The sequence below is a fragment of the Eptatretus burgeri genome, chromosome 1 (genome assembly GCF_056783735.1).
Source record: "Eptatretus burgeri isolate ZD-2024b chromosome 1, Ebu_testis_v1, whole genome shotgun sequence".
Lineage (NCBI taxonomy): Eukaryota > Metazoa > Chordata > Myxini > Myxiniformes > Myxinidae > Eptatretus > Eptatretus burgeri.
In genome coordinates this window covers 142,767,533-142,782,987 of record NC_140961.1, presented here as the reverse complement: position 1 = coordinate 142,782,987, position 15,455 = coordinate 142,767,533, and the positions used below count along the sequence as shown (strand labels likewise).

General features: G+C 42.1%; 1 protein-coding gene across 1 annotated transcript in view; it reads right to left on the bottom strand.

Annotated features, from left to right (window-relative positions):
- Nucleotides 1–15,229, bottom strand: part of LOC147035654 (uncharacterized) — an 89,571-nt gene extending 74,342 nt beyond the window's left edge. Inside the window, exons 1-3 of the mRNA XM_085846002.1 lie at nucleotides 15,109–15,229; nucleotides 7,685–7,781; nucleotides 7,414–7,514 (exon numbers count right to left, since the gene is read on the bottom strand). Coding sequence (XP_085702128.1) covers nucleotides 7,414–7,424 — 11 coding nt within the window. The 5' untranslated portion in view covers nucleotides 7,425–7,514; nucleotides 7,685–7,781; nucleotides 15,109–15,229. The remainder of the gene's footprint in view (nucleotides 1–7,413; nucleotides 7,515–7,684; nucleotides 7,782–15,108) is intronic.
- Nucleotides 15,230–15,455: the final 226 nt, after the last annotated feature.

Genomic DNA, 15,455 nt, shown 5'->3' with positions numbered 1-15,455 from the left:
AAAGCCACTTAGCGCATCCTGGAGCTGAATGTTAGGTCTATATGTGTGTATGGTTTCATCAAGATCGGTTCACTGGTCTAGGAGCTTATTGGTTACAAACAAACAGACAGAAGGACTGCCATTTATATAGTAGATGAGCAGATATATCAGCAGTAAGACAACTCTCTCTCTCTCTCTCTCTCTCTCCCTCTGCAGCTGACTCCGCTTGCCTGGCTATTTCATGAGCAGATCGATCAGCAGTTTGCTGTTGCCTTGCATGTGCAGTTCGAGAATTCAAATAACAGGAGGAGAATGTGTATGTTTAAAAAGTCAACGAATACGAACATTTTGTATTTCAAAAAACCCTAGCGTTTTTAACCATGAAGCCTTTTGTTATGATTAATACGCCGGCGCACTATTCGAAAGCCATTTTTTTTTTTCTGATGGAAATTTTATTTTTACATACATATATATATATATATATATATTCATTTTTATGGAGAGCCACTTAGCGCATCCTGGAGCTGAATGTTAGTTCTATATTTGTGTAAAGTTTCATCAAGATCGGTTCACTGGTCGAGGAGCTTATTCGTCACAAAAAACAGACAGACAGACACAGACAGAAGGACTGCCATATATATATATATATATATGTACATATATTTTCCATGAAGTAAAACACGTGTGCGTGTGTGTGTGTGTGCATAAATATATATATATATATATATATATATATATATATATATATATATATATATATATATATATATATATGTATACACAAACATATATACATATATAATATTTACATATACATATACATATTAGGGTGCTTCATAATAGGGGGTAAAAAATAAAAGTATGAATATTCATGCTCCCTGGGTGTGCCTTTGTTCCATTTGAAAGTCGAAACATACACACCAAATATGAAGCAGATTGGAGGATGTTTAGGGGTTCCTCAAGTTGGCACAATATTGTTGAAATTTGCCAAACTGTAAATGACAACTTGCCGTCGAATGTGCACAACGCAGTGAACTTCACAATTAATATGGTTGTTTGATATTTTCATTGGAGTAGTATATTACATTGTGCAAATTACGTGTATTCTGTAAATATGAACCAAAATTGTGCCAACTTGAGAAACCCCTAAATATCATGGAATTTTGTTCATTTTTGACCTATAAGTTCTTATGGGGTATTGGAACAAAGGCTAAAGCAGGGAGCAGCAAAAATGAAACTCATTTTTTTGGGAACACCCTAATATACATATATATATATATATATATATATATATATATATATATATATATATATATATATATATATATATATATATATATATATATATATATATATATATATATATATAGATAGATATATACATATTGTTACGGCTGTGGAAATTTGAAATACACCATAAAGGGTCCTTAGATCAGTTATGATGATAAGTAATTTCGTAGTTAGATTTCCCCACTGTTGTTTAGAGGGATTTTCCGTGTTCACAGGGCTGCGATCCTTTGAGATAGCCGTTTTTCTTTTCTCTATCATTATTTTGGACCAATAATCCCCCAACAACCAAATCGCCACCACCAACGCCCCCAAACAACTACAACACACAACAACCACCTTAACCACAACGCCAACCATCGCGACAAACTACAATCACGAACCAACCATGCTCAAACCCTCACCACACAACCACCACCATCTTCGCCACAATCCGCGTTTACGAACGCCGTCCTCAACGGACCACGTGGCGACGATTTCCGCGGTAAAAACCGTTCAAGAACGCACGCAGGATTGCCAGAATAAAAGCTCTTGCGGAGCCTGCACGGATTTTTCCCGCCTGTTTCTCCCGCCTAAATTCTCCTCGCTCGGTGTGGTGGAAGTGCGATCCGAGCCGGGGGTCAAAGGTGCGAAAAGGTGGGGGCCTCTTTTTGGGGGAATAATTCCCTGGCCCCGAGCCAAAACTGACTCCCCCGGCCCCCGCATGGGGCGGGGTGGAGGGAGAGCGAGAGGACACGCCCACCTTCGAGAGGCTTCTCTGAGAAGCTCGAAGGGAGGCGGGGCCGAAAACGGGGCGGAGCAAAGGGCGGAGCCCCGCGTTACAAAAGGTAGACAGCACGGACCTTGAGGAGTTTTCCTGTCTCCTTGTCTTCGAGAGTTCCTGTGTTCTTCGGGTTTTTTGAGCTTCTGGGCTGGTCATCATCTTCTTCTTGGCGCTCGTTGTCTTGTCGGTGGAAGGGGTCTTGTCTTGTCGGTGGAAGAGGTCCTGCGCTCGCGGCTTGGCGAGCGGCCTGTCAACGGAGGCACGGACGTGAGACGCAGCAGCACCAGTTGTGTGGTGGACCTGCGCGTCCGGTCAAGGAGTGTCGGAGAGGGTTCGCCGGTCGCGAGAGAGGTCGGGGCCAGGCGCGACCACGCTGACGGTCGTGGGAGAGGGACTCACCGGCCACAAAAAGGGATGTCCTTTCTCTTCCACTTATTTCTTTCGGTTTTTGTATGCATGCTGTGGCGCCGTGTCCAACAAGTTACAACTGCCTAAGTGACTGTGCATGTATGTACATTGCTTTATTCGGTAGTAATTCTTTCTTTGCATTTCAATTTGTGTGCTGTACATACGTGCATGACTGTTATTCATTGCTTTGCCTGCATACGTGTGGGTGGAATAAATGTACTTGTCGAACTGTTCCCCGTTTCATTGCGTCCTTTCCTTTGTTTGAAAGTTCCATCTTGCATCACGGAAGGAATTGGTAGAAGGGTGTAAGCACCCGGTAAATAATCACGTTCATCGGGGCCGGCGATAACACCGCTCGGTTATCACTGAAGCATGGAACGGTCCGCTTAAGCGGTTAGTGTTCTAGGCCGGCCAGCGGCGAGGTACGATCGCCCGGTTAACTACCCATGCAGGTACTTAGGTAGGTCGAGTTTGGCGAACAACCCTATCCTGCGCGGGTGGCCGATTGGCACGATTGTGGTGTGGTCAAAAGACCCACCCGTGACTAGCTCCTGGCGGTAGTTCCACGGAGGCTCACGACTGAATTGTCCATTCCGGTGGGCGACGCGGTCGCGATTTGAGTTAAGTGGCCGATCGCACGCCGGGCGGACCAGAACGTGCTTCACTTTCCACTGATGTGCGACCATCTTTGAAGCGGATGTACCACTCTTTTATCTGTGTGGTGCCCATTGCTTCATTCCCAAAGGCATGTTGAATCTAGCGGATCGTTTCCACTTGGGAATCGCCAAGCTTTACATAAAATTTGATGCAGTAGTGTTGTTCAAGTTATTCCGTCATTTTGTCAAAAACGAAAATCCGACGGCGCTCACTTACACTTCCTCACTCATCGGCGGTCTGTCGGCGACTGACAGCTTCTGCAAGCGGGAAAATATTCATGCGTACGGATTAGGATCGCCTACATACGTGCACCAAACCATGCCTCCCAAGCTTCATTTGTTTACGCACGAAAAATTAAGGTTGGATACTTTTTGAACACACCTCATATATATATATATATATATATATATATATATATATATATATATATATATATATATATATATATATATATATATATATATATATATTGTTATGGTTACCAAATTTGCAAACCACCATTCAGGTCCCTTAGGTGAGGTATCTCGGTAAGTGCATGTGTAGTTAGGCCCAAACCCGTTGTCTAGTGGGAATACATGTCATTTATGCATGCTGCGACTCTTCAGGATAGCCGTTTTTCTTTTACTATCTTTAATTTGGACCAACCGCCATTGTTACAACCACAACTCCGCTTCACCACAACCGCCACGACCTTCACGTCACACCTCGCAACCGTCGCATCGCCACCGTTCTTGCGCCGCTTGTGGGTACCGGTGTTGGACTCGTGCAGGGCGCGCGCCGAACAGCGTGTACAAAACCACGGATTTTCCACTTCAAAAACGGATCAAAAACGACACACGCCCACTTTTGTTCCGTCCAATCGGTGAGCAAGGGGCGATTTGGCCCCGCCCCCAGGGCGTTGGAGGGCGATCGATATATGCAAATTTATGGATCAAAAAGCATTCACGCCCACTTTTTCTCGGGCCAATGGGGAGCGAGGTGAAAGGTCGAAGGGAGGGGGTCAAAGATGAGAGAGCGAAGCCACGGGGCTTATATAAGCGACCGTGTTCGTCAGTCAAGAAAACAGAGAGTTAAGACTTCGCGGGCGGTGGAGTTGGGAAGAAGGAGCAAAAAGGAGCTGGTCGTCGTCGTGTGCGTTGGAGTCGGAGCGGAGGGGACGGAGCTGTGGAGAGGCGGCGAGGGCAGACGAGGGGGTGCTCGCGTCGTGCAGGGAGCTGCACCCCAGGGAGGCCGACAGCGCGACCTGGCCGAGGTGGAGACGCTCGTCGCGGGACTCGAGGCAGAGTAGGAATCCTCTATACCCCGAGCATCAACAACCCCCTCCTGTTTCCCCCCCGCGCTGAGATAGTGCGACCAAGGGGGCCCCTTTCCCACCCCCTACCAGACACTGCCCGCGAGGCCCGTGGAGTTGAGGCACCATCGCCGCTCCGCGTCTCATCACCAGACGGGTAGGCCCGACCCGGTCTCGGCCTCAGGCCCGCCTCATCTTTGAGGGTGTTCTTTTCCTTGGTTTTGGGTATGTGTTGTCGGCGCCGTCTGTGAAGTAAAATTGTATAAGTGTTGCCGTGTGCTCGCGTAATCGGTATTAGATCTGCATTGTGTCTTCGCTTTTACATTTGCTTTTTGTGTAAATTGCATTGTGTTTTTCTTTTCTATGTGCTTTTGGTGGAATTGTATATGTGCGCTTTCCGTTCATCGCGAATAAATGTGCTTTGTGTTGAACTGTTTCCCGCTTCGCTTCGTCGTTTCTTTCATTGAATCCTCATCTTGCTTCACGTAAAGGGTTGGTAGTGGGCTGAATATGCCCGATAATTAATCGAACCATCGAGGTCGACGAATAACACCGCTCGGTTATCCCGATAGTACGGAACGGGTCGCTTAAGTGGCCCGTGTCCGAAGTCGACCTGCGGCGAGGTGCGATCGCCCGGTCTACCCTCCGCGTGGGTACTTAGGTAGGTCGAATTTGGCGAGCAACCCTATCCCACGCGGGGGCTGATTGGCTCGATCGCGGTGAGACCGAAAGGTCCACCCGTGACTGGTTCCCGGCGTTAGTCCGAGAGGGTCATGACTGGATTGTCCTTCCGGTGGGCGACGTGCCGCGATTCGAGTTACGTGGCCGTCGCACGCCGGCGGGCGCGAATCCGCAACAATATATTTTTATATATATATATATATATATATATATATATATATATATATATATATATATATATATATATATACACACACACACACACACATGAAACAGCTATGAAATAACGATTCTAATCTATCCCCCATTTTACCCTCAAGATCAGATCCTCAACACTTTACACACACACACACACACACACACACACACACACACACACACACACACACACACACACACACACACACACACACACACACACACACACACACACACACGTGTTTTACTTCATGTATGCACCCCCAGTTATTTTTATTATTTCCAAGAACGATGGTGGCAGCGGTCTGTGTTCTGTACACCACCCAAATAAAGGGATGAGTAATTCCAGATCCAGCCTATCAGTGGGATACAAAAGGTCAACTGTTTAGCCTGGTGGTGGTATGCGCTCTACCAGTGCCTTTCTTGTTACTTGCAAAATCGAAGATTTTTCAAGTTTTTGGTCAGTCGATTTTGTTTATCTGTCAGTCTGTCTGTCTGTCTGTCTGTCTGTCTGTCGCCTACTCGTCACAATTCTAAACCGATCATCATGAAACTTTACCAAGATGTAGAGGTCGTCTCAACCAAGAAGCCTATTGGTTTTGAGGTCAAAGGTCATCTTGAGGTCAAATTTCTAAAATCGTCATGTTTCATCTGATTGACTTGAAATTTGAACAAGATTTGCACATTGTGCCACTGAATTGGCAAGCAAACTATTTTTGAGTTCAAAAGGTCAAAGGTCAACTCAAGGTCAAACTTTTAAAATCATCAATTTTCATCTGATTGACTTGAAAGTTAAAAAGCAATTGCATAGTACATTACTAAATTGGTAAAGCAACTATTTTTGACATCAAAATGTCAAAGGTCAAACTTCTAAAATCATCAATTTTCAACTGAAAAATCGTCAATTTACATCCTATCAACTGGAGAGTTGACCAGGATTTGCATTGTCCCATCACTGAATTGAGAAAGCAACAATTTTTTACAGTCAAAAGGTCAAAGGTCAACTCAAGGTAAAACTTCTAAAATCATCAAAATTTCACTCTTAAAAATAATCAATTTTCATCCAATTGACCCGAGCTTCGATGAAGATTGTCAATTTTAATCTTGATGAAATGGACAATTTGATGTATCCATGGCAACCTTTGGAGAGGGGGTGGATTTTGCAAGTATCTTGCTCTGCACGACATCTTTTTCTTGTTTTTGTTTTGAAGATCTGGTCTGTTGAGGTAGTGTGTGTGTGTGTGTGTGTGTGTGTGTGTGTGTGTGTGTGTGTGTGTGTGTGTGTGTGTGTGTGTGTGTGTGTGTGTGTGTGTGTGTGTGTGTGTGTGTGTGTGACTGTGTATAATGATGTTGTGCCGCACAAAATGACACGAAACTGCGATTAATAACAAGACTCAAGTCCGTTCATTCCACAGCATGTCACGCTCCCATTTCCAAGATGGAGTCGCTCACTACATCACCATCCCATTTCTTCTTACGTGATCATGCATCTTCATAACAATCTACAACATGCAACATTTTAACAACAACAACAACAACATTTGGAAAGAACATATCAAATGGAAACTGTGCATTTCATTGACAAATAGTTCCCCTCACCACTAATCCTCCCTCGGGAATGTCTCATGTGTTGGACTGCAAATAAATTAAGGTTTTGTCGGTACTTTCAGTTTTAGCCGGATTTTTCAAGGCGGAATAGTGTGAAAATCCAGAAGGGTCACCCTGAGGGGCTTTTCTGCTCGTAACTTTAATAGTGTGCAGCCTAATTGTGGGCTGAGATGAATGCAGTAAGAGGCCATAATGACTTGCCAAAGCACTTTGTACATAAATATCAGATCGATTATAGATCCAATGACGTATCAACCTGATGACATACTTATTTTTCCTCTTCAATTACTCCTTCAATATCTCGACATTTTTAACATCATCAAACTATATACGAGCAAAGTAGAACAGCACATACTTTTGTCCATTATTTTGAAGCATTTTTGCCGAATGCACAAATCAGTTTGCATTGAAAGTTTCACCAAACGTTTAAAATAATAAGTCACGAGAGATATTTGATCCTTCAAAATTTCAACTTTAAAGTTATGACATCAACACGTCAAAGAAAATGCCAAGGTATTGCCTCAAATGCCCCAACACCGACCTGATTTGCATTATTGGAAGTGTTCTTGCCCTTTTCAATCACAGCCTTGAACTTATGGATATCCTTTTCCTTTGACTCCAGTGACATGAGGAATTCCAGTACTGAAACCAAAATGGCAAAAGGATCTTTTAACAATGTAGTAGGATCGCAGTTATAGCTCCGATATCACATCGAGCATTTTGTAAAGTTTTATTTCAATTTCAAAAACTCAATTTGAACATTTACCAAAATATTTATCGCCAAATGATATTAAATGGTGAATGTAACGTACCTTTTTCCTCCAGTTTAGCGATAACCTCTTTTGCTTCTTTTAATTCATCTTCATACTTAATGTTGGCATCTTCAATCTCACAAGGCTTTATTAATGACTGTAGAAAAAGAAGAAACTTAAAATTATTCCAACTTCATACACTCGATATAAAACATAATTTTACGCCTCAAAGTTAAACTAATTTGCTTTTGCAATATCATATTATATATGAATGTATGCAATGTATGCATCGATAACATTTTTCATACAATTACCTTACAATCCATACAAAACAAGACAATGACCCTCCCCACCCTCACCAAAATCTCCTGCCATTGATACTCCAATATCAGGAAAGATTTGTGAAATTTAGACTTCAGGATATCCTGCTGTTCAATTAGATATAAAAAAAAAATCCAGTGATGAGACTATTTACTGCTATAACAGTATGTGGTAGAATCCTGCCGACCACATGACCTTTCAGATGCAACCAGCCTATCAAAACACCATCCCGCTGAATGCTGAGTCAATGGCCTCCTGCTGTAAGGCAGAGATTTTCAACACTGAAGACCCAGCACGAGAGGGCCATGCACTGCGTGATATCACACAACCTGCATGGGAAATTGATCAGGTCTGTAATACTTTTCGCCGGTCATGGAAATTTCACAATCATTTTCCTGGTGTTGTGATAGGCATGCATGGCCCTTGTTTCTAAATTATTACACAAGTGCAAAATGAAAAATGAAGGAGAAACTGCAGCATTCCAAATTTGCTCATGCACCTGGTGTGCTCCCAGTGAGACTGATTATTTTTTGGGGTAGACGCAACCCAGTGCGATGCCACTTGCTACAGCAACCAAGGGAGCACCGACTCGAAGGGAGGCAATTGTGGAAAAGGTCAGCAGGTACAATTAAGCTGCCGTGCTCCCTCGATCCATCACCGAAGCATTTGGCTTGCACTAATGAGCCATAATCCATCTGAACTTGACCACAGGAAGGCCGTACAGTTTTACGATTTAATAAACCCTCGTGGTAGTTTAAAACTTTCACACTTAAGACTTTCAGGGCAGGAAGGAAGCAAAGGCCAAATTCAAAACTCATAATGCATACTGCATTTTATAATCAGAAGAAGAATGCATCACACTGTTAAGCAGCTTCCATGACAAATAAACATTAGAGATAAGTACATTGGCCAACCAGCCACTGCAGGTTCAGATTTGAGACCAGAAAGCCATATTTCCATCAGGAGGATTGTGATGTTCTTGTTGGGTTAATGTCATCGTGTGCATCCATTGATTCTTGATGGAAAAATACCAAATCGCACAAACCCTGCCAGTTGAACATGACAAAGTTTACACCAAAATAAGAGCTTCATCACATCACTACCGGTTTGAGAGGTGTCAGGTGAGACATCTCATTCCAGAATACATTTAAAGTACATTCATTCAGCTAGAAATTGTTAGTTCTTCGTTTGGCCAACCTGGAAGTGGATATCATGCTTTTTCAATGTGGAATCATTCACTAAGGTGACAAATCTAGGTGCGGGGTCAACCCACATGGTAATGGGGCTATCTCCCAGTTGGCGTAGCACATTGTGAGGATTATGTTGTATAACTGATCATGCCTTTTTCCATCAATAAGCTTCATCGATGTGTGGGAGGATACGGTCTCACAGAGGATGAAGATACACTGGCGATAACTGCGCACTATATCTGTGGTGTACGATGTTTCGATGACAGTCGATGGTTCAGCAGATCACTTGGGATGTGTATGCATAGGCAGATACGTCTGACTGGCACTGATGACATTATGAGGAGTCTGCATCGGTGGCCCTGTCAGCCCAAGACAAAAATGACCTGTTGAAGACACGCTTCATTTGGTGTCTCGATGTGGGATTAAATCTGATGTGTAAAGCAGTCAGCAGTCCATGAACCACAAAGCAGGGGATCATGATCTGTTCACGAGAGAGCTGGAACAGCTTGTTATCCCTGACGACTACGAGGTCTCCTTTGGCCACAGTCACAACTCTGATGTACCTCTTGATGACATCACCTTTGTCAACTTTTTAGATGGGCAAGTACCTTGGGTTATGTGAGAATGGACCATGTGACTGAGGTCAGGGCACTCCAGCTGAGTAGCAAGCCAGGCAATATGGCTTGTAAATGGCATGTGTCATCTAATACTTCACTTACAGAGACATTGCACACAACGGAGGCCTCCATTTCTTCGATAATTTGCACACTTGACAGCTTGCATCAAGGCACTCCTAAGGGCTGCAACTCCCAAAATAAGATGCCAACGTTAGTGAGACCATCAATATACGTCACCTGCACATGGTACGGCTGGTGGTGGAGAGGAATGAAGTTCCTCTGGAACTAGCCAAGAACTAGCCGCGCATATGTCTGCTGTATGCTTGAACGGAGGGACAACTGTCTGTCAGTACTTGGGTGCTGTGGTGAAACTGGTCGATGAAAGGCATAAAGTGTCAGTTGGCTGCCCAAATGTGCAGTGCCTGTACCTTGCAAGGCAACCATGTAACCTGGTGTTTACTGAATTGAGCAATGAAGAAGCCCTCCAGGAGCAAGTTTTAATTTATGTGCGCCTACATTGTAGTTGCAATGCCGTTGTTCTTTACAGACTAATCAGTGACAATCCACAGTATATCTTCAGGTCTATATATCATGATAATCTTGCAGTCTTTTTGAACATTATGAGCAGCCATGATGGCATGAAGTAACTCATCAGACCACACGATCTTTTCTCTTGATGTTTTGCCTGCAGTGGCCATGTTCAAGGGATCCAGTAAGTTGACATATAGCCAGGTAGGACTTGGCTCTGGACCTTGTACGCTTCCAAAAATGACTGGAAATCCTGAACAGGCGAGGGGGGCTCCAGTCTGTAGACAAGATAGTAACCTTATGGGGGCTTGCACTCTACGTTTCCTCATGTCATATCCATCCCAGTCCTGTTGTCACCCTTGGGCAAATAATAGTTTTTGCTGCAAACAGTCACAGTTATTTCCATTGTAATGTGACCAAGACTTGGTGCCAGCAGTTCAAGGGCATGTTCAGGTGTATCATCACCTATGTATATTCATTCAGCTATTGTGGCAACATAGCTTTCCTGGATAAGCCCCTCCTCCCCCACCACCCCCACCCCACCCCTAAGACTGTAGAAATGAGTTCTCCCAAGCAGGTCTCAGGTCATTGCCAATGTCCTTGTAAAAACGCTAATGTACTTGTAAGTCATTGCTAAAGGCCCTGTCACACCTCGACGATTTAGCCAGCGTATGCCGACGTATGAAAAATTTGTCTAAAATGCTGGCACACGTCGAATACGTTATGGGTAAGTTTTGTATACGTTAAGAGCACGCTGGCATACGTCGTAGTACGCCGAGCTCATCGACAAATTTTCCATGCTTGAAATTTTTCGACATATGCTAGTGTATGACTCACACGTTCCGCATACGCTGGCATAAGTTGTAGGCACGTTACGCGATCGTTGACACACAGACACACGTTACTTGTAAGTTACTCATAAGTCGAAACACGTCGAGGTAATGTTTAGCGTACCCGAAACTTATTTCTAACCTATGAGTAACGTGTTGTAGGCATGTTACACGATTGTTGACACACAGACACACGTTACTTGTAAGTTACTCATATACTCATAAGTCGAAACACGTCGAGGTAATGTTTAGCGTACCCGAAACTTATTTCTAACCTATGAGTAACATGTTGTGGGCATGTTACACGATTGTTGACACACAGACACACGTTACTTGTAAGTTACTCATAAGTCGAAACACATCAAGATAATGGTTAGCGTCAGTGTTCCAGACTCCCTGTTTTTTTTTTTTTTTTCTTCGGTATGACGGTGATGTTGACACTTCGATTTCTAGTGCGGTTATAATATAATATAATTAATAGGCTGCCGCTCAATGATTTAAATCATAACCGCACTAGAAATGCAAGTGTCAACATCACCTTCATGTCGAAGAAAAAAAAAAAAAAAACATGGAGTGTGGAACACTGACGGATTCCTCCTGTGAACCCCATTTTTATATACCAATTCCCCTAAACGCTGCCAATACGCCATTATACACTAGCTGTAAGTTAGAAACACGTTCAGTAAGTTCTGTGGTCGTCCAGAAGACGTCAATCAAATACGTCTACATACGTCAATGTGCGTTGGAGATACGTTACACATAGGTTCAAAGCACGTTACTCATAGGTTAAAAATTAAGTTTCGGGTACGCTAAACATTACCTCGACGTGTTTTGACTTATGAGTAACGTACAAGTAACGTTTGTCGACGTGTGTCAACGATCGAGTAACGTGCCTACAACTTATGCCAGCATATGCGGAACGTGTGAGTCATACGATGGATACGTCGAAAAATTTTCAACATGCTGAAAATTTGTCGACTTACTCGGCGTACTACGACGTATGCCAGCGTGCTTCAGCGTGCTCTTAACATATACAAAACTTACCCATAACGTATTCGACTTGTGCCAGCGTATTCGGCAAATTTTTCATACGTCGGCATACGCTGGCTAAAACTTCAAGGTGTGACAGGGCCTTGACACTTCGATGTCTAGTGCGGTTATAATTTAAATCTTCGAGCCGCAGCCTTTTAATAGGCTACGCCACGTGATCGTCAGTGATACGCTGCCGCGCTATGCATAAGTTAGATTATCGTTGGGCATAGGTTGTGAACGCCGACAACACGCTCAGCATTCGTTGGTATAAGTTATCTATATGTTATTGAAACGTTCTGTGTACGTTACTAATACGTTATGTATACGTCCAACTCGTTATGAATCCGTCCAAAACTGGAAAAAAACATCAATAGTTCAGCGTACGCCAGCATTTTTCATACATTGATACCTTTCCATACGCTGGCTAAAACGTCAAGGTGTGACAGGGCCTTTACAAAATTGTCATTATGCGGCACGTCGTTCATGAACAAGGTCCTCCCTGAGTCTTAGATTGTAGTATAAACTAGAACGACACCCGGTAGAGTACATACCTCTGCCAGGATAAACAGTTTATGTTTTGTACCCTGATAGGCCAGATCTGCATCCAGACCCGAGTCAAAATCTCATGGGCTTGTTTTTGTCACCTACCAACTCATCCAACAACTTTCATTCGAATTCATCCACAACATGTTCAAATATTTGGCGATATATAGTTTTTGGCATTATTTCTCATTTATGAAGAATTACTTAAAAAATTCTCATCTCTGGATCTGGATCCGGATCTTCACCAAAATCGAAACAATTCGTCCTTGGCACACACTCAAACTGTCCACCCAGTTTCATCCGAATCCATCCACAGCTTTTTGAGATGTTTTATATCGTTTTGCCCTATAGTGAGGCAACTTAGCTAAATATAGCATAACAATTGTGCATTTTGTGAGGAAAGCACCAAATTTGGCACACAAGTGGCCTATCATATTATGAACAGATTTGGATATTGGGTCATCTCAAAATTTTTGATGGCAGTGGAAAATGGCTGCCACAGCCATCAGTTGGCTGAATTTGAGATGGCCCAATATCCAAATCTGTTCATAATATGATAGGGTACTTGTGTGCCAAATTTGGTGCTTTCCTCACAAAATGCACAATTGTTATGCTAAGTTGCCCTACTACTATCACTCAATGGAGAAGAAACACTTCAAATCCTCAGATCCAGATCAGGATTTGGATCTTCACTAAAATCTAGTTAGTTGCAGCTTGTCGTACACCCAACCTGCCCACCAAATTTAATCCGCCTGGATGAAATCCGTCGCCAACTTTTTCAGATATCCTGCACACAAAAAAGATGTCATGCAGATCATGATACTTGCGAAATTTCGTAGACAAATTTGACCTTAAAAATAATTGGTAGTTGAAATATATTACCAAAGTGCAAATCCTGTTCAAATTTCAAATAAATCGGATGAAAATTGACGATTTTAAAAATATCGCCGAAATTGTTGACTTTCCGCCGATGTTGACCTTTTGACCTCAAAAATAATTGGTGGTTGAATTAAATTACGAAATATGTAAATCCTCTTCAAATTTCAAGCCAATTGGATGAAAATTGAGGATTTTAGAAATCACACCTAAGTTGACCTTTGGCCTATGGTGACCTCAAATAAATTGGTGATTGGATTCAGTGAATTGGTATGCAAATCCTCTTCAAATTTCAAGTCAATCGGATGAAAATTGACAATTTTATAAATTTAGCTTTTGTTGTCCTTTTGGCATATGTTTACCTCAAAAGTTATTGGTGATTGAAATTAGTATCCTGATATGCAAATAATATTCATATTTCTTGTCAATCAGATGAAAATTGAGGATTTTAGAAATGTGACAAAGTTGTTGACCTTTGGTCTGTTAACTTTTTGACCTCAAAAAATTAATAGGCTTCTTGCTTCTGATGAACTCTACCAGGTAGTGAAGTTTCATGAAGACAAGTTTAAAATTGTGACCTGCAGGCGATTGACATAAAAAGAAACAAACAAGAAGGTGTCAGGTGGAAGCCTGACAGGTATGATGAAAATTATGCAAATGATGCCACTGTCACCTTGACCTTTGAACATGATTACAATTTGATACCTGTATCTTGAAGCGTTTCCGAGTTATCATATTTTTTGCCCCGAGAAAAAAAAACCCCTACATGCCAACACCAAAATAAAATTTCGATGAAAAATTTCAATTTTCATCATAACAAACAGATAAACAGACAGAATAACACAGAAGACCAACCATTATACTTGAAAAATCTTCAACTTTTGCAAGTAACAACAAAGATATTGTGCATGGCACAATACCTGTGAAATCCAAAAAACAAATTTGACCTTAAAAATAAGTGGCACATTTGGTTATTCAATTCAACCACACCAATACCATTAAAATTTCAAGTCAATCGGATGAAAATTGACAATTTTAGAAATTTGGCCTATGTTGACCATAAAAACACTTGGTCATTGAATTCAGTGACCGGATATGCAAATTCTCTTCAAATTAACGGAATGAAAATTGATGATTTTAGAAATCTTACTTAAGTTGTTGACCTTTTGGTGTTTGTTGACTTCAAAAATAAATGGTGATTGAATTCAGTGACCTGATATTTAAATCGACTTCAAATTTCAAATTAATCGGATGAAAATTGATGATTTTAGCAATCTTAAGTTGTTGGCCTTTGGCCTATGTTGACCTCAAAAATAATAGGTCGTTGAATTCACTGACACGAAGTGAAAATCTTGTTCAAATTTCAACTTAAGCGGATGAAAATTCATGCTTTTAGAAATTAAGCCCAAGTTGTTGGCCTTTGGCCTATGTTGACCTCAAAAATAATAGGTCGTTGAATTCACCTGACACAAAGTGAAAACCTTGTTCAAATTTCAACTCAAGCAGATGAAAATTCATGCTTTTAGAAATTCGACAAAGTTGTTGACCTTTGGCCTCTGTTAACCTTTCAACCTTTTGATCTCAAAATCTTCTTGCTTATGACAAAGTCTCCCGTTTGTTGAAGTTTCGTGAAGATTGGTTTCAAAATGTGACCTGTAGGTGATTGATCTGCAAGCAGCCAAACAGACAGGCAAATGAAAAATCATAGACCGACACTTGGAAAAACAGAATAAATTACAATGGCACTTGGGAGAGCGCATACCTCTGCCAGGCTGAACAGTTCACGTTTTGTATCCCACCTATGGGCTGGATCTGAACTAAAATCTAATCCGCTTGTCCTTGTCACCTAACCAACTCATCCACCTGGTTTTGTCATAACTCGTCCACAACTTTT